Raw genomic sequence first — 21,453 nt, 5'->3', positions numbered from 1 at the left:
GGTGCCATTTGCCGTTGAACTTATCTCGTGGTGGCGACATTAATAATTGGGATTGGATAGGCAAGATCGTGAGATTTAACATAACTCGACTACTTTCTGATTTTTCTGAAGCACAAATTAAGCCCAACATAAATAGTATTCCTCAAAACTTGACTCCCATTTATGCGAAGATATCCTCCAAGTTGTGGATATTCGCCAGTCACGGCGGTCATTTTGCTAAAATTATATTCCATACATAATCTCATCGAATGTCCTTTAAAATATAATAAGAATGATGGCAATAAGCCTCTCTAACAGGTTATCTCATATTATTATAAAGTTCGAGCGTTGATATTGAAAAAACCTGTTAATATTTATAAAATTTTATTTTTTTGTTTTAGGTTTGTGATAGTTTCGGTAGAGATTATCATTTTGTGGCGGCGTCATGGGACGGGTCGCTCCTTGCCTGTCATATGTGCTGCTCGGGCTGTCATTACGGGCATTATTGTTACTTACTCAATCTTTTAATTTTTATTTTCCATGTTAACTCACTTGTATAGTACTTACGTCACACACAAGCAAACGGGTCAGCTGATGGTAAATGATTATCACCGGCCCTAATAACGTAGCATATACACCACAGCACGGTATGTGGTCTTCAGGATTTACTATTTTTATGAAGATACCAGGTAACGGTTAGAATTGTCGTATCGACGGGAAAAAGCTTTGCTGGGAAATTCATTTAAAATTTTGGTTATACATGGAAGAAAGTTAAGATCTTCTTCTTGAATTTCGCACTGTGGAGGAAGGCCACTGAACCATCAAGTGGTGGGGATGATATTTGAGTTATTTGTGACTTGTGGCGTGATGATGGAATTCAGCGGCAAGAATCAGGTCCAACAGCTCATGGGAGCTATTTTTACGTCATAATATCTACTCTAGATGAGGGCAGCACATGAGCGATGGTCGTGGAGATCTTTGGGGGAGGCCTTTGTCCAGCAGTGGACTTCTTCGGGCGATGATGATGATGATAATGATGAGAGGTAACCGAAAGGACGCTTGTTTTTCTGAATTTAAATTAAATCATGAATCCCGAAATCAAGAGTAAAACAACTGTATAACAGGCGGACAGGAGCCCGTTTGATACCAAAATCCAATCAATTAAAATTAAGAACGACGCTTAGCAAGATAATAATCGATTCAAAACAAAGAAGTCGTGGGTGCCCCAAAGCTTATGACTTTTTATATAGAGTCATCGGTTGGATGACCGTTACTACCCACAACGTTTTATTGTTATGCGATCTCCGGCTAACTTGATACATTTAATAAATATGAGACAAATCGTATAAAGGCAAAAAATGTACCAATGTTATTCCTATGGATTGATTGATTACCACATCATAGTGGTCATTTCCGTCTACGGGGTAAAACCATCGGCTTGCAATTTTTTCCTTTCAACATAGGATGCCAGACGCTGGAACTTAAGATGGCTCGTGGAGAGGTGACAAACGTGTCGAAGTGATTTTGTGTAACTTAGCGCAATTAACAAAAAATGTCAGACAAAAAAGGTCAGATAAATGACAAACGGAGACCATGTAGAACGCGGAGAGCTTAAAAAACCTGAGAGTGTGGTTTGGCTTCAGCTTGAGATCCCTGTTTCATGCTGTGCTCAAAGACAATATTGTTATAATGAATACCGAATTTCGCTGAGTCGACAGCACATGCAGAGCCTACACACACACACACACACACACACAATCGTCCTTGTTCTTGTTCCCGCCGCAGTAGGCAGAGACAATAGAACGCCACTTTCATCTATCCTTAAAATCTCACGCGGTTCCTCTACATTCATACTCTTTTCATATATTATGCTCGGCGTCTCGGTGCGATTATTTGCATGCATATGGCTTATTAGCTAGAGCAAACCCGCGATTTGTTTTGGGACACCGTCTTCTCTGGACGTGCAGTAATAATGTTAAAGCCGTTTTAATCCGTAGTACCTACTAAAAACAATTGACATCTGAAAAACTAAGAATGTAAAACTAACTATAAGATGTCTCTTACTCTCTTAAGCATGGCATGCCATTTGGCAAAGGCCTCCTCCAAAGGTTTCGTTTTTTGGACGAGTAGTACAATACCAGAAATAAACAAATAAATAATTGTTTTTATTACATACATAAAAAAGGTTTGCCTGCCATTCGGAATAGTGCCAGCTTGTTGCAAGTCGAATTTACAAAATTATCACCTATAACCAACCAGTTTATAATGATTTAATTTAATTATATTATCATATATTTCGTACATGCGGCGTTATGCGTAGGTACCTAACATATTGACTTGAAAAATTCAGTCTTTTTCCTGATAATACAAAACTAATTTGAATGGGATAAATAATGCATAGTGTGATCAATACAAAGCAAGTGGCTAAAAAACCAATGTCACTGTCAGTTGTATACGTCACAGTTGTAAATACGATTGAAGAGTCCTTTGTCTATGGTTTAACCTTCGACCGTTAGCCCAAAGCGGAACGCGGAAAGCCTAGCACACAGCTAAGCTAGTAATTGATCAGGCAAGAATTTGTGATTACCGCATGTTTAGACTTCAATCAAGGTTCACACTTCTATTGTGTTAATAGATTTTTTCTTTGTGATGACCAAGGTTTGATGCTTTCTCATGAACTCTAAATAAAAAAAAAGAAAACAAAAGTCTCGTTATTAAGGCCCGCCATCTATGTAACAAAGCCAATATTTTCAAAATTCTTGCGTGGAAAACTGTTTATATGCTTACAATCCTCGTTATTAACTACTAATGCTAATTGAAAACATATTTTGTGATTAGAAATTTACTTTATTGGACAATCTCGACTAAAAAATAAGTTTACTGTCAAATATGACTCATCAAAATAATTAAATTTTATTGAATCATTTGTGTGTGTCACATACTTGTTAAATAGCAAATCTTCAACTGAAAGCAAAACGTACGTAGAACTTTTCGTCACTTAAGGATTTTTTTATTTTATAGCCAAAGGACTAATATTCAAACTCATATATACGTATTAGTTATGTATTCATTTAGGTAAAAAAAAAAATACACATACAGTGGATGCAACAATTCACACACTGTAACCACATAATAAAAATATCTAAGTATTAATCGAAAACAGGATCATCAAGTCACCACGAACATGACCAATTTCATCGCTCATCATCGAAACCTCAGTTTTGATCAATTCACTTACTTCTTATAAAAACTACCTTTATTTAAACTACTACCAATAAAATTTAATTAATTTTTAAAACATTTTGCCCGTTTGGGACAAGGTCAAACTAATGTCGTGCGTACTGCGTAAGGCCCCTGCTCTTGGACCGTGAAACTGCGGGAATTATGTTCCAAATTTAAAATTACACGTTCCGTTCCACGCGGTGACCGACCCGTTCTAATTCATTAGTTTTCATTATCGATTAGTAACTATGATGACAATGTTTATGTTTATTTTTTAAATAATTATGAGACAACACATAATATCTACTGTTACAAAATAAGTAATACTTATAGCAAAAAGTTGTGCATAACAATATCATATTGTTAACTACATACTGTATAATCTAAACCCAGAAAACGATAATAGACTATGCCATAAAGAGAAATGCATTTTTACACGCTTTTTATTAGTTTCACCTGTATGTAGATATGTTTGTTTGTAACCGACTCTTAAACGGCCACATTTCTTTCAAACTATGCAGACTTATCGTGGACCGATGACAAAACATTAATTTGATAAAATTATTCCATTTTTCAATTTGCAAAATAAGATTTTTACTAATTTGTATAATTTTCATTTATCGTCTATAAGGAGTGGATGTTAATATTAAATTTCAATCGTTATTCTATGTATAATCGTTTTTTCTAAAAATAGGAAATTTTTGAATACCAAAGAGAATCATTAATTCAACAATTCAAATAACAGTTAAAGAAAAACTAAAAAAACGCGCTTTAATAATTAATAAATCAACCTAAAAAGTAGGAAATATTTTCTATTTTTAGTTGGGTTTTGTATAAAAAGTGTGTTTTTAGTTTCTTTTTAACTGCTATTTATTTGAATGTTTCGTGCTTCAACCAAATGAAAAATAAATACATCTTTCACAATATGAAATGCGTTGTAAAGAAGTAGGTAAACTATAAATCGATTTAAAGACTTACTAATTTATTACCTAGCTCTTACTTTTGTTGGACAATTGTATCACATCTTCTTTTAAATGACATATAAAACTTGTTTGAAAATGCGTCGTCTGTCCGTCGTTTAACCCACTAGTGACCACAGAAATATGAAACTACTACAATGACCCCTCGGTCACTAGGACACTGTGAATGCTAAACTTGTCTACTATTTATGTATGCCTAGTATTTTAATGCACTTAGTAATGAGCTAGTAGGATATTATGTAGGCTCTTTTGCCTTAAATTTGACTTTGGTATAAACTGTTATTATAAATGGTAATGGTATTTTAAAAGTACAAAAGAAATGATTATAAGTGACCGTTAATTCTTGTTTGAAATTGCGTCGTCTGTCCGTTGTTTAACCCACTCGTGACCACAGAAATATGAAACTACTCTACAATGACCCCCTCGGTCACTAGGACACTGTGAATGCTAAACTTGTATACTATTTATGTATGCCTAGTATTTTAATGCACTTAGAATCGAGCTAGTAGGACATTATGTAGCCTCTTTTGCCTCAAAATTTTCTTGGGTATAAACTGTTATTATAAAATATGGTAATGGTATTTTAAAATTACCAAAAAAAAAATTGATTATAAGTGATCGTTAATAATAAAAAAACATGATTTTCACAAATCTCGTTCAATTCACTTATTTATTATTAAATCGCAACTTGATGATTCTCTTTTATCTATTATTTTACAAAACCGTAAAAAATTGGAAAACATTGAATATTTTTTAAAGATTAGGTACCTACTTGCTGTGTGATGTATAAAAAGTACCGATTCCAAGAAGTACCTACCTATAAACTACTAAGCTAGAGGTCCCGGGTTCTAATCCCGGTAGGTGCAAGCATTTATATGATGAATATGAATGTTTGTTTCCGAGTCATGGATGTTTAAAAATGTATTTATGTATGTTTATATGAATTTATGTATGTTTAAGTAAGTATATTGTATTAAATATATTATTGTCTTGTAACCCATAACACAGGCTATATATGCTTAACTTGGGGCAAGACAATTTGTGTGAAAAGTGTGTCAATATTATATTATAAACCTACCTACCTTATAGAATCTCTACTTGTCTGTCAGTCTGTATATGTATGTGCGGATATAACGCAAAAACTATGAATAGAGTAATTTCAAATATATATTGATATTAATTGGACGTAGTTCCAAAAAAACGTTCCAAACGACAATCATGTCGAAATTGAGTTAAGAACACAAAACTGTGCGGTGATTCATATTAACAGACAGAAAAAAATGGCAGACCCAATGGCAGAACCACTGTCTTTGAATGACATCATGACTTAGTAGCCCAACACGAATACCTTTAAATATGACGTTAGTGGCTTGGAACGTTTTTCAGGAACTGCGTCCAATTAATTTCGGGACACTATAAAGGCTACATATTTATGTCGTCCACGGGACAGCAGGTAGTGAAGTAATAATTAACTTATTCATGACATAAACGCATTACGCGTTAAATTGGATTCGCAAGTTGGATGTAGCACGAACCTAATGCGAAAAGAAGCACCAACAGGCTAATGATAATCCTCACACCACCGTTTCTTTGTTCTGTTTCTTTACGTTTGTTGCGCATTTAACAATTAAAACAATGTTAACACCTGAGTCAATTTTGCGTGGGTTCAGTTAATGTGTTCAGAGTTAGTAATCTCGACCGTTGACCGAAGTGATTCACCTGTATCATTCGCACGTCGATCATAAAACTTATTTTTCGTTTATAAAATTACGGAACATACTGTTATTGTAATGGAATAACAATGGAATACAGAAACTTACACTTGCTGCCCGGACATGTCTGTGTCGTTCTGTCATAAGTTAATAGTAAAAATTAAACAAATATAATGTAATTTCCGAGTGATCCCGTTATTTATATCTTAACAATAAACGACGAAAATATAAAAATAAGTCTCGCAGACTCTAATTTTGATATAAATAAACTCATTCTAATCCTTTCCCGGCCGGTACCGCCGCAACCGCTATGTTCTTGCATTTTGAATCTGTAATATCTTCGAAAATATTCTTTTAAATTACATGCTGCAAAGGGAAATATTGATTTATAATAAATGCACAATGTATTTAAGGTACTGAATTGGATAAGGTTTCATGTTGTATTGTACTAAAATCTCTTCGTAAATAAGCCATTATTTCTCGTAAAAAGTAAAGTTACATAGCAAATAGCCAGGTTTTCCCAGTTTCCTGGATCCCCCCCCCCCCCACGTATTAGTTTAGATTTAAGTAATTTTGTATATATATTTTAATATCAAATATAGAAATTTGAATTTGATTTTTTTTTTCGTAAAAAGTAAACGATTAGAAATGGTTATTGTGGGTTATCCCCTTAGACATAGAGACATATTATTCCATCGCGGACTTTTTTGTAGACCGTTTTGGTGTTTAATACTTAAGAATTCATAATGTAGCAGAAAATTACGGCTCATTCTATAAATTGCCTCAAATATGAGAAGAATATGTGGCCTTTATCATTTAATAATATTACGATCTATGGACGTGTAACCTGCTGTCTTTGCACCAAGTCCAAATCGATAGTTAAAGTTTGTCAACATAACATCGTGACACCAAGAATTCCAACTAGATACCGCAATACCTAAGAACAATAGCCTTTGTATTACGAAAACTATTAGATGCTTGTATGCGTGGCATCTAGACACTGAATGGTATCTCTCTGTAACATACGCTTTGTGTTATTTTACATTGAAATTAACGAAATACAAAATACTTACTTACTGATGATATGTGATCCTAGTGTCTTTCTTATTTCTTGTAGTATTATTTTTGCAAAGTTTTTTATTTTAGTTTTAATTATTAGCAAAGTTTAACAGAACATGTGGCATCAATGTCACACATTGTTCGAGACTGGCCTGAGTACGCAGCGGAGCCCAATCCTCAATCTAAGAGATACTAGCATCCTTTACTCAATAGCTGGTGTCACATCAAGTCCAAAGTAATCTCGACAGATCTTACCCAAGCGAACACACATTGTCTTCGAAACTGTTTCTGATCTATGTTTCGCAATGTTGTAAATAAGGCCCTTTCTCTCGCTAGAACGGCCTGTGTTTACGTAAATTGTTGCTAATATTTAGGTTATGGTCTTCTATAAGTACACATTGCTAAAGACATAATTAAATTTTCAATTACACGAGGTCTTTAACTTACCTAATGGAATCGAGGTAGGCATTGGAAATTCAAAATCTGAAAGTGTACCCGTAAATTTATTTTCTGTTTGACAATGTATTATATGGATTTAAAAATTGAGCGAGTTGTAGAATCGAAATCATTTTTTTATTGAGAAAACGAGACGAGACAAGGAAGACATTCGCGTAATGCTAAATTTTAGGCCCTGCCGATACGTCACTCGAACTGTTGGCTCAGTTAGTAAGATCGATTATTGAAATAATCTATATTAAAATTATAAAGAGGAAAGATTTGATTGTTTGTTTGTTTGTTTTTGTCTGTAATATATCTTGTTGTAAAACTATTGCACAATAATATATTGTCAATATGAGTAATCTATAATGGCCTTTAGAATTATGTTTTATATTATTGTTTATTAACTTTTACTGTAACGCTGTTGATTACCAATAAATAAATAAATATTCATTCATATTCATAGCATCGCGTGCGCTGCGAAAAGTATTGATGATAGAATAAAATTATGTACTACGGCTTTGAAGAATACATCATTTTTACAAAATGTATTGCGACAGTGTAATAATGTTATTTGTTCTTTTCTTTTTAATATTTAATTGAAATACCGCTACTACGAAATACCCCGCGTATTGGCTACTAATAAATAAAATAAAAAAGCCTTTATTTATTTCTTACAAAATACGTTACTAATCACTTATAATTTTAATTAACTTAGTTCATAAGAACCCTTCCCCGGGTGAAGACCTCCTCCGAGGCGCTAAAGAGATCTCTATGTTGGACATATTGCAACCAGTTTGTTTCAGCCGTTTTTATGAGCCTGATCGGTCACCCGTATGGTCCAGTGCTCATCTGAAAGTCTTGCCACATTGCCCTGCTCACCTATTTCATTTTTTAGCGGCATTGAGGGCGTTGGTAGGTTTAGTTATATTTCTTATGTTTGTGTATTTTATTAGTGGTTAAAAACTACTAATACATATTAACATAATTTTATAAATGAAATGTCCTCTTGCATTACCCATTTATTGAGAATATGTTCTACCTATGACCTCCCAAATAACCCTCAGGTACAAAACTAGTAAGAATAATATTTATTATAAAATAAAAAAGTATAAAACGAGTGTTTTAAGGGAACTCACTATAAGGCTTATAAAAACATATGCAGATCAAAACATTTCAGGGCAATTTTTAATCTATGAAGGTCAAAACAAGTTAATGGATCACATTATACCTAATAGTGACAGTTGTTCTGTGATATTTCACTATGGATAAATCCAATATGGCGCAATGTTGAATAGTTCCTTATATCCGAAAGGTCTTGAAAGTTGAATGTCGAAAGTGCACGACCTTCGCTCAAACCGCATTTGTCAATGGCTCGAATCAATTAAAAAAAACCAAAAATCTTGCAGCAAAGATATTAAGATAACAAACACTTCCGAAATAGACTTGTTACGTAATAATAGAAAACGGTTGACTTGGTCAAAACAATTAAAATAGAGACGTATTCTTAATTTAATATTTATTTACATTTTTGACAAACAAGCGTTTACGATTGATGATTATTTAAGCGAATATAACAGCTCAATTTCCCCTGGAATTAATTAGTTAAAATAATGAACCTGTGTATATTAATAAATTGATTGCTTTATGCTAACCCCCGTATCATAATGGTCCGCTAACTGTAAACAGCTGCTTAGGAACATTTTTTCTCATTCTGACTTAGGTCAATAGAAGAAGACAGAGTGAGAATTAGCAATGCTTTAAGTTAGCAGACTATTATGAATAAGGGGGTAAGACTCTATGTATATAAGTTATCAATTAATGATGAAGACCGGGAGATGACCATCACCTTACCAACAAGAATAACTTAAAACAAGTCTATTTTCACAAAAATAATTTAAAAGCATTATTTCATGATTGACTATATTATAAGATTTCATGACCACAACTATGTTTAGACCTTATTTATAATACTTATAGTATAATATATATAGTCTTATTACTATTACCCAATTTCTTTTTTCTATCTAGCGAGAAAATGCCTCCCCAACACAAAGAATACGAAAAGAAATATTGCGTTGGGGACATCAAGGCAACTCTATATTTATGAAACCTTGGTAATTGGAAAAATGATCCTTGGTTGTTTAGTTGTCAATAAAGGTTTTATTAAATGTACTTTATAAACAGGAAAATAAGGGATTCTCTCTATAACTAGAACAATTTTGAATAAATCAAAATCCGAAGAATAAATTAAAAAATAAAACAAACCCTTATTAACTACGCGAATAATCATAAGATTTTTAATAATAACACAATATATAAAGTATGCATCTTACATTTTAAAATATATAATATGTTTTCAATAATAAGAAGGATATACTTTGATTGGCGCGAGTTACGTTCTAAGAAGACCCTCCACGTTTCCCTTTTACCCGATTTCTTCCTGCTTTCGCAAGAACCTCGGAGCCCCGATAAGAGGACTCTATGGGATATTAAATGAAAAAAGGTAAATTTTTTAGAACTTCTATGAAGTATATAATATGAAACAATTTCAAAATTCAAAACTATATATGCTGGATAAGGGTAGCACATTACCGATCGTAGTGACTAGTGGAGATCTTTGAGGGAAGGCCTTTGTCCAGCAGTGGACGTCTTCCAGCTTATGATATGATGATAATTGTGATAATAATATGTACCATAGACTGAACAAGGATTTTTTCGTGGTGAAAAAACATTTCTGAATATGATTCTATTTTAATTTCATATTTTTTAATGAAAATATGGGACGAGAGGAGCAGGACGGTCAGCTGATGGTAATTGATACGCTCTGCCCGTTAAAATGCAATGCCACTCAGGATTATTGAAAAACCTAAAAATACTAAGCGGCTCTACAACTGCGCTCGTCACCTTGAGACATAAGATGTCAAGTCTCATTTGCCCCGTAATTTCACTCGCTACGGCGCCCATAAGATTGAAACACAGTAATGCTTACACATTACTGCTTCACGGCAGAAATAGTCGCCGTTGTGGTATCAATAATCTAGCCGGTATCCGGTGCAAAGGAGCCTCCCACTGGTAATGGTCGAGCTAGCACATATATTTTGCAATAAAAATTTTACGTCATTGTATAGTAAATTTAATTTTCTAGACACTAAAGCAGCATCTTTTGAAAAAATCAAATTCTTATAATATTTAATTGTTTAATATGAATCCTCTTAAAATGTACGCAATAAATCTGACAGAAATACTGACGCGGTCTTTGTTCATATAATAGATCTCAATTACCAAGGTCTCGAGAAGGGCATCTTTGAGCGCAGTATTGGAACAAGCAAATGCAATATTAAATCCCGCATGAGTCATCGTAGTCTTCTACCACACATGCGACTTAATGCATACAATATGAAGTAACGTTACTTCGCATAATACACATTTATCGCACACTTGTGCAACTCCACTGCCAACTTCAAACGTACTATGTAGATTAGCCGCGATAATATTACTTCTACGTGCTCTCCTAATGTGAGTTACATTTAAAGATATTACTGCGGTTGGAATTGCTACAATGGCTTTATTTATATTTATTATTTACACAAATTGGAACTGAGTTAGGTACTTATGTAATGTAGACAATAGCTCAAAGAAAAATTTAAAGAAACAAACATTATGTCTGTTCATTGTCACTACATATATTTTAAGTAAATTATATACGTTCACACAAAAGAATAATGATATTCATTATCATAACACTAGCAATAAGGGACTGCTTGTAACTAATTCTAGTAGTTTTCATAAGATACATAATGGCTTTAAGGATAAATGTATACACTTTAATAATAAAGTCGCAGCCACTGTTCAGGTAAAATCTATAAGTAAATTTAAAGGTTTTATTAAAAAATGGCTCTGTCATAAATCCTACTACTCCACAGTCAGTAGTAATATCTAAGTGATCCGATAGCCTGGGACTAGCTAGATTATGATTATTTTATAGGAATAGCAGTACAATATTGTATATTTTACTAGCTGACCCAGCAAACGTTGTATTGCCATATAAAGTAATAAAAAAATTTTTGGGGGTGTAAAAAGTAGATGCAACTGATTCTCAGACCTACCAGATTTATCGTACTACAATAATTGTAAGTATTGATCCACTGCCATCTTGCAACCCTATAGCGGATCTGTGGATGGAACAGAATAATATAAAAATCGCGATACAAAAATAGGGGTTGATCGTAGAGGGTTGAAAATTAAGGGTTGTATGTATTTTTTACTGTCCAAAAAAATGAAAATAAAATTTTGGGGTTATTAGTAAACCCATAACATTTAGGGGGATGAAAAATAGATAGTAGCCGATTCTCAGACATACTGAATATGCATATAAAATTTGGTATAAATCAGTAAAGCCGTTTCGGAGGCGTAAGGTAACTAACATTGTGACACGAGAATTTTATATATAAGATTAAAAAGAGCGCAAACAAAGAATGCTGGGAGAGTTTCTTGCGCCGCTTTTTTTCTCTCAGAGCGCCATTTGTTTCCGAAGCGGTAGTAGTATGTAGTATATTAGAAATGACATTAAAAATAATTCTAAAGGAAACAATTTTGAGAAAATAAATGCCTTTTAAAGTAACAACAAAATTTGGAAGGAACTTCACTATAATATATAGGCGGTATTATTTTCTGAACTCCGCCTTTAGTGATACATCGGTTGTATTGACAAACTAGAATTGAACATTTTCGGGCGAGAGGTGCGAAAATAATTTTATGCCGAATAGTGCCTGAGGCAGATAATTATTTATTTTATTTTATTATGAAGCATCTGATCGAAAAACTGCCACGATCTCAAAAATCCCGATGGATAGCCGTTGACAAAATGGCGTCATCTTACTTTGACGTGAATACGTTTAAATTTGCTTCAAAATTCCAATAAATAAAATCCAATAAAATCCAGATAAATTACGATACCGAAATATAGGTGTAGAATTTGGTGTTGTAAATATATATCGATCATCCATATACAAGTTAAAATGTACTATTCCACAGCCAAAGAATTTAATAAATAGTTTACGTTGAGTGAGGAATGTGAATTTACGTCTGGTGGAGAAATTTTCGCTGCATCACACAATTTTCGTAACGATAGGTGTCAAGTAAGTAAAACCTTAAAATAGATAAACTCATCATTTGGAATTTTTCGTTACTTAGTTGTACATTAGTTACGACGACCGACTGGGTGAGTGTGCGATACTATAGTGCGGTCCGGTGTAGGCGCGGTCTTGTACAACAAACCGCTGGCACTCGTCACTTTGACGATAGTAGCGGCCTGCAACCTAATATAATAAATACAACTCACACTCTTTGTTAGAAGCCCGACGAGATAGTCCTCGTCCTGTAATCCCTTAACACCACTCACACTCACATCGCAAATCACACATAATTACAAACGCACATACATATATCAGCGCACTCGCCGGCAAGTGCAAAGTATCTTCAAACGTAGAGGGACTAACAGATATATCAGATCGTTAGTGATCTTCCCTCCATCCAGCCTGGTGAGCAGGCGGTCTGAGGTTCGAGTCTCCTTCCGAGACGCCCCGCGCCTGTAAGCTACATTTTGGGCCTCCAAGGCCCCCGCCGGCTTCGCTGTTAAGCCCTTTAGGGCTATCAGCACAGAGGAGGTTTTTAGTCGGTAGGGGATGTTTACACTCGAGTCCGACATATGGGCCCCGTTTCAATACGTCGTCGTCTTCAATACGTAAAAGTAAGTTCCTCCTCTCCAAAAAAAAACATTAGTTACGACGATAACCAACTGAGTGAGTGCGCGATATAATGGTGCGGTCCGGCGGCGGGCGAACTACTGTATACAATTAATTAAAATTAGCTGCTTCATAGCGTCCACGCGGACGACGTCGCGGGCAGCAGATATAGTATATATATTTAAGTATGAGAACCGCTGACGCTCGTTTACCTATATTTCAATCGTCAGCTCTCGTTGAGTACGACTTTTAGAAATGGTCCATGTAAAGTCGTAGACTAGAAGTAAGTATGTCCGAGAACCCTTTGCAATTAAAATGTTTACACGTTATAAGTACCATCCAAGTAAATACGTGAGTGTACTCTATACTCGTTAGTCGTCCTCGAAGTGTACTCGGATAGTGAACAGCACGCTATATAAAAAAGTCAGTGCGGAGTCTGCTGAAAATCTTCCTTATATTTATTCTGAGAATCAAACAATCTAATATATAAAATTCTCGTGTCACGGTGTTAAACTTTGAACTCCTCCGAAACGGCTAGACCGATTCTCATGAAATTTTGAGTGCATACTGGGTAGGTCTGAGAATCGGACAACATCTATTTTTCACCCCCCTAAATGTTAAGGGTGGTCCACTCCACACGATTTTTTTTTTTAATTTTTTTGACATATTTTTTTAAATTTGTTTGTTGTATGAGTCATACAAAATACATACAACTTCAAATTTTCATTCATCTACGATCAACAGTTACTTTTGTATCGCGATTTTAATATCTGCAATACAACGTTTGCTGGGTCAGCTAGTAATATATAGAATTCTGACAATCATAATGTTAACACGAGGAACAAACATAAACTTGTTATGCCTACTACGCGGTTAAGTCAAGTTAGTAAGTCATTTATTGGGCGATGTATATGCTACAATATGATCCCAGAAAATGTACATAGCAAATGAGTTACGAAATTTAAAATATCTGTTATAAAACGTTTGTGTGGGAAACGTTACTACAGCATAAACGATTTTCTTAATGATACCACAGACTGGGAATGAAACGACCACACTCAGGCTATTTAATTAAAAATGTTTATTGTACGATATCACATTGTAATCCATTGTTTTAAAAAAACGTCCGCTGAGTTTCTTGCGCCCGTTTTTCTCAGTCTTGCCTGAGGCAGTCTATTTTGAATAAAAATATTTGTATTTGAAAAAAATACGACAAAACATAACAATATACTATAATTTACATGCATTTGCAGTGATGCAATTACGCTATCATTTGTTTATATGACGTCAGAAACTATTCACAATTGAACAGCTGATGTTAAAACTTTCGCGTCCGACAAACCGTAACGGTTCGTGACAAACTCACAGCGGAAAACTCAAATAATCTAAACATAATATTATATTTGTGATTTTGCTTCAATAAAAAAATACGCAATAAAATTCAATGAAAATTAAACGCATTTTCCTTTTGTGTATTGCATGCGAACGGATAAAAATATAAAACTAGTTACGAAGATAACAAGCAATGTTTCCGTATCTTCAAGGCTAACTGCCTTTGGATCAGATACAATATAAACCTGTTCTTCTACTCATTCAACATCAGAAAGATTACTTCTTATATAAAAGAAAGGTACTTTCATATGTAACATTCATTAGTTGATGCTCGGGAAATTTAAATATCGGTTCAAACCTTTTGACCGTTTTTAATAACTTGTAAAAATTATTTAAATGAAGGGTCACAAACTTGAAATAACTTGTACTTTAAATGTTCGTAGGATGCTATGCATTGTCTGTACAGGACTTCAAAATCGAAACAATTTATCGATTAAGGATTGCTCTCCGCTGCCCTACAAATAGATACCACACTACGTGAGACTAATAGCTTCTTTATTGGGGCAACTATTAGACGATTGTGTGCGTGGCATCATGACACTCAATGGCATCTTTCAAATTTTGTAACATACACTTCGTGTTATTTCACATTGAAATAAAAACAATACAAAATACCTACAGATGATATGTGATCCTAGTGTCTTTCTTATTTCTTTTAGTATTATTTATACAAAATTTTACTACGCAACCTGGTATTTTAGTTTCAATTATTAGGAAAGTTTAGCAGTACATGTGGCACGTCAACGTAACACATTGTTCGTGACTGGCTCGAGTCCGTCCATTTGGGCGTAATAAAAGTTACCGCACTTTACGACTACGCCTGCGGTATCTATTTGGAGCGCAGCGAATACCAATCCATATTCTAAGTTTATCGCATATAACAGATTCATCCCTGAGTGATATTTTTATCCTGTTTGCATATTCTAATAAAAATCGAAAATAATAATAAATTTGTATATCATTGCGTAAGTAAGGAAGCAAAAGTTATTATTTGTAAACAAAATACCTCAAAGGTGGATCTTATCAATTACGTAATAAAATACGTCTCGACTTTCAGCTGGTAACTCTGTCAAGATTACGCAAATGCTGGCTCTAACTAGGTCAAAACTATAACGGGCGGACCTTCACCCATTCAGAGCAGAGCTCCCGTATTTCACGCCAACTAAACATTTGTAATTGCGATGTATTGGTTACTTTGATAGATCCGCACTCTTCAAATCGGTAGGATTATAATCACGCAACACATTGGCACACGTAATCGAATATTCAGTGACTATGAAGATGTTTATTGCTAGGCGCATCGCTTTAGAATTACGAAAGTATTAATTGAATAATATTAAGCAAATAGTGCTGTTTTACATGAGTATGTATTACTGGTAAAATTATAATCCATATCCCATTTGTAACTTACGGCAAAACAGCAGAGCATCTATTTGTTGTTAAAATATTTGTTTATTTGTTCCGTCTAACCTTTGAACTCTCATATTTTTATATGGATAAAACAAAACAGATTAGTCAATAGAATCAAAAATTACAACATCAAATAGTATGCCGTGTACGACATCATCATCTTCATCATTTCAGCCGGAAGACGTCCAATGCTGGAATAAGGCCTCCCCCAAAGATCTCCACAACGATCAGTCCTGCGCTACCCTCATCCAAACTATTCCTGCGATCCTGACCAGATCGTTTAATCTTTTTAATTGGGGAAGTGTAACCATAATCTGGCGATTATGGTTACACTTCCCCAATTAAAAATGCAGCCAACCATCCTGCAAAGCATGGCTGCTTTGCAGGATGGTTGGCGATCGCAGTTGATGGTATGGTCTTTTGGAAAGATGCTGCTGCACATCCTCCGTTTTTTGTATCCTTTAGTCGCCTCTTACGACAACCACGGGAGGATATGGGATGGTGCTATTCCGGTACGACACCACACCCACTCAAGCAACCCTAATTATTACATAATAAAAAAATAATAAATTGCGTGGTCAGAGATTTTCATCACCTGAATAAGCTGTGGACGCCTACAAAACGGCCATTTTGGAGATCCCAACTTCCGAATGGAATGGTTGCTTCAATGATTGGTTCCATCGTTTGGAAAAATGTCAAATTTCGCGGAGAATACTTCGAAAAGCAATAAATACATTTTTAATAGTAATGTTGTGTCACTTCCTTGATTCCCGAAATTTTCTGTGCCGCCCTCGTAATGATCGATATTTTCGTTCCAAAAATATGTAACTTAAACAAAAATAATTTAAGAAGGACCATTCGCGTCCAAGGTTTACTCGAATTACAGCGCATTATTCTTTAAAAATTGCAACAAGACTTATATAATATTTCATAACTCTTCAATCCAAAATACGCAGTAATTATTATTTGTGCTACACATTCTGAGTCTAAAGTGAATTGTAGCTGCTAACGAGTGATGAAAGCAAGGCAAGGTTAATTCTGAACATCCGCAACACTCAAGGCAACCTGACCTAGATGCTATTCGATTAATTTAGAAACTCTTTGTGGGCTTAACGCCACGCAATCACTGACCTGGACTCTCAGACTTCTGAGCGATTGAAACTTGGCAAGACGATCCACCTCATCCCACGTCGCGAGTCCAGTGTTGTTGAGATTTAAGAACCGAAGACATCTGCAAAGCAAAGTTCAAATTATTATTTATCTCGCATGTTAGCCAGCGAATAGAAATATGATAGAGGAAATATAGCTGACGCCGTTTTCACATTTAAAATAACTCTAAAAACTAACCAGCCGCAACGAAATTTTAGAAACTCAATGGAAAGGAATTATTCTGATTAGAACTATTCTAGAAGTACTCTAGGACGTACAAAAACAAAAATATCTAAAAAGCAAAACAGGTAGACACACACACATGTCACACATAATGATGGTTCAGTTTTTATTTGGAAAAAATTTAGATTTTGTATTAAGACCAAAAGAGAACAACAATAAAATGGCCGCTAATTATTGAAGTTATACTTCTTTGACGCGCGTTATGAAAAAATTATGAGAGTGAAATTTTTAAGATGCGCGCGCATATCACTGTAACACAAAAGTAACAGGGTGAAGTTGTTTCCTAAAATTTTCTGACATTTGCGACATTCATTTTTTTTTTGGTTTCTTCGTCCATTATTAGGTCAGGGAAAGGGTTCAAGCCCATACAGCCGTATTCGTTATTTAATAATTAAGTGTCAATTGCGTCTGCAAGATTTTTACAATATTGTTCTTTCTACAAACAGCAAACTTTCTACAAATAGCACGAGGAATAAATAATGTTAAGTATTTTTGCTCTGTTACGCCAAAGAAGTATAAATTCTTACGTGCGTACATAAGTACACACACACTTTTTTCTCATAGGGATGTTTCATGGTATATAGTGCCATCGTTTTTATGTGACAACCGGGCAGCATTTATTAAGTAGAACTTGGAATTGGAAAAGTAACGTGGCTTAGCTTCCAAAAATGTTCCTTTTCTCAGGGGTTCTTGATTTATTTTTTGTATGTCTTTTGACGATTTCAATAGTTGCTAGTTTAAAATTATACTTGTTAATTTCCATACAAACATAAGTCAGTCTAATTTTTTTTTAAATATTAAGTCTTTCAGAAATACTTCGAAACGATCTCTGCATTCATGTTCAATTTGTCTGATTGATACAATGAGTTGTCAATTTAGAATAAAAGTCGAAACAGGATAAAAACGGGCATTTGGTAGGTATAGGTATATTAATTGTTTCTAGCTTATATCTGATACGCAACTAACCTTGATTGAATTAATATGAAACAGTGTTTCCAGATATAAATGGCACTTTCAGACAATGTCCACTGTCCATTTGTTTGTACTTGAGATTTTCTCAATTTTTTGTTGGGTCTAAACATAATATATTTAATATACCTATTATGTCTTCTAGTTTTATTACGCATTGGTATTAGTAATTACAGTGAAAATGGAGATCATTATTAATAAAATTTTGATAAAATTTCAGCTGTCTTATTATTACATTCGCACATACCCGACGAATATCGAAGTTTTGAAAAGCGTCTTTCGGGTACAAAACACTAAAAAATTAAGGAAATGAATAACAATCTTGTTCTTATCCATTAAAAGTATTAGGCAATCTCGTTACGCGATATAATGCTCTGACTCATAAGTTCACTGGGTCAATGTAACGAGTGATTTAGTTTATCAAGTGGCTCATGAATGCGACATTGAAATAGTTCGATTGTTACTTACGGAAAAGCGTCATGACTCCTCTTGTTGCCATTTGCATCATCGCATTTCTCGCATGGATCTGGCTCCAGAGTAGATAAAGGACAGTCGTTGACCAAAAGTGTCTCCAAATTCGGGAACGCGTAACCTAGCTTCGATATTTCTCGCCAGCTGCTGACAGGGTTTCCGGAAAAGTGGAGTTTCTTGAGCTTCTCGTGAACAGGTTCTGTAGAATCGTTCTTTAGTCGAGTGCAAGCTTCGCAGATTTCCTTTTTAGTTTCGTCCCCGCTAAGATCAATGTAAGTATACTCATTAAGACTCAGATGCAGTTCTTCTAAAGCAGGCAGAGTTTTGAGTAGACCACATACACTAGGCCAACCCACGTAGGTGGAATTCAGGACCAGATTGCTCAGGTAATCCAGGCGTGGATGAAGCGATTGAGCTGCTTGAATCTGGGCTGAGAGGCGATTGAAGCTTAGGTTTAAAAACCTGACTCGCGGTGACTGGTCCAGTATTGCGAAAATCTGTAACAATACATACAGAATTACACAATTACAGTATTAGGATTCAAAAGAAGTGTAAGCCGTTTTGGTAGTTTTAGTATTGGTATTATTTATCCGGATGGTTGCTGGTCTACGCTGGTTTCTTTATAGGTCATACTTCCTAGAGTTCATTAAATTCTTCTTTAATGTTTGTGTGGTATTTATTGTTTGTAGATTATCACCCAATAATAATTAATTCATAAATCACCTGGAGCATTGAACTTGCATTCAATCCTCAAGGAGAATAAGTTTGACATACCTCTTTCCAGTCGGTTAGCTTATTGTTTGCCAGATCGAGCTCGACAACATCCGCGCATTTATCCGCTAACACGGCGGCGTCACCAGCACAGTCTATATCACAATCGTTGAGTACTAACAGTGTAGGCACACTTAGTCTTGGAGAACGTTTAGGCACAAATATAGCTACCGGCATATCGTCTATGGTAGGGTTTACCTCTCCCTTTGCCCCATACTTCCGTTCCAGCGCTTCTAAAAGCGACGGCATTGTGAACCTGCGAACAATAAGTAGGTATAAGTTGTAGGTATAGATCACAGCTTTCACATCTCACTGAATAGGAGTTGCAAGTTGGAAGTTGCAAGCTTGTATCATTTTAAACGCAGTAGACGTTTTAGATCTTAATAACATAAATACAGTGTCCTGATGTTTCTTTCCAATGAACTCCTAAAATAATGAACGGATTTTAATGGGGATTACCTAATGGAGTGCAGATAAGTTCAACTTGAGAGATAGGATAATTTTTGTTTCGATTTGGGACCCATAATTATTTTTATTTCCACGACGTAGATAATTTATTAACGCACGGCTTGATAGTTTTGCTGTGAAACAATTTCATTATAACAAAAGAAAAATACATAAAAAACAGTATTTTATTTATTATGTACAGAAAGTTTGTATATATTATATGAGAAGAAATAGTTGGATCGTTAAGAGATAAAACATAGCGATATATAACAAATTTGTAATAATAGTAATATTGTAATATTTATATCTTAAAGTTACTGAATATAACCGTGCTTATATAACAATAACGTTTATAATATAAGGTTTAATATTGGTTGAAGTAAGGACGGAACAATTATTATTTAGTGATATTAATATTAACATAACACCAATTCTATTTCCAATATAAAGTACGCAATAACTTAACAATTAAATAGCAGAGTAATTCAAAAGGACACCCACAACATAATAGGTTAGTGAAGATCACAAATTGCTAAAAATCTATTAGATCTCTACGGATATGGCCAATGGAGATCACTTGATAGTTAATGTGTGATTTCCGCAGGTGGTGGCATCAAATTTATATAGTGCGACTTAAATTTAAATTGTATTTATTAAGTGGTACAATTCAAAATTAAATTTTGAAATTATGTATTTCAAATACTTGTTTGTGCTCGTTGCCTGTAGATTTATTTATGATAATATTTTATGTAATTAATCAGAGATTATAAGATTTTGTTGAATATTGGCGATACTATTAAATAGATCATTGACGTTTTGCGAATCTTCAAGATTTGTATATATTTTAATATTATGTCCTTACATATGAAATTGGCGTTTTATATGGGAGGAACAAAAAGTCGAATATTTTTAAATATATTTAATTAATCAAAGTATGAACCATAGTTTTCTATGCACCTTTGCCATCTCATAGGTAGTTCATTGATCCCTTTACTTAAAAAAACCAGTCGGACGGGAATCAATAAAATCTGTGAAGGCGATTTGGACTGCCCCATCAGAGTTAAACTTTTTCCCTTGCAAGAAGTTGTCCAAATTTCGAAAAAAATGGTAATCTGTTGGAGCAAGGTCCGGGGAGTACGGAGGATGTCTTAGACATTCCAACTGAAGCTCTTCTAATTTGGTGGCCGTCTGTTGAGCAGTGTGTGGTCTAGCGTTGTCGTGAAGTAGCAGTGGCGTGGAGCGATTGACCAGCCTAGGTTGTTTAGCCGCTAGCTTTTCCATCATGGTTTGCAATTGCTGACAATAGACATCAGCCGTAATAGTCTGGCCAGATTTGAGAAAACTGCAATGAACAATACCGGCACTAGTCCACCAAACGCTTACAAGTAACTTTTTTGGAGTTAATTTTCGCTTGGGGCAGGATTTGGCTGGCTGGCCAGGATCCAACCATTGCGCTGAGCGCTT

General features: G+C 34.7%; 2 protein-coding genes across 3 annotated transcripts in view; one reads left to right on the top strand and one right to left on the bottom strand.

Annotated features, from left to right (window-relative positions):
• LOC126974132 (persulfide dioxygenase ETHE1, mitochondrial) overlaps positions 1-21,453 on the top strand; it is a 132,511-nt gene that overhangs the window by 71,891 nt on the left and 39,167 nt on the right. The window lies entirely within an intron of this gene.
• LOC126974101 (tubulin-specific chaperone cofactor E-like protein) overlaps positions 1-21,453 on the bottom strand; it is a 49,170-nt gene that overhangs the window by 11,365 nt on the left and 16,352 nt on the right. For both annotated transcript variants that reach the window (XM_050821516.1, XM_050821517.1), the window contains exons 3-5: positions 19,546-19,798; positions 18,769-19,268; positions 17,071-17,170 (exon numbers count right to left, since the gene is read on the bottom strand). In XM_050821516.1, the coding sequence (XP_050677473.1) occupies positions 17,071-17,170; positions 18,769-19,268; positions 19,546-19,791 (846 nt within the window). In that variant the 5' untranslated portion in view covers positions 19,792-19,798. The remainder of the gene's footprint in view (positions 1-17,070; positions 17,171-18,768; positions 19,269-19,545; positions 19,799-21,453) is intronic.

The sequence above is a fragment of the Leptidea sinapis genome, chromosome 31 (assembly GCF_905404315.1).
Source record: "Leptidea sinapis chromosome 31, ilLepSina1.1, whole genome shotgun sequence".
NCBI classification, from domain to species: domain Eukaryota; kingdom Metazoa; phylum Arthropoda; class Insecta; order Lepidoptera; family Pieridae; genus Leptidea; species Leptidea sinapis.
Note: the sequence above shows the minus strand (reverse complement) of the source record. Positions and strands in the feature narration are given on the sequence as shown.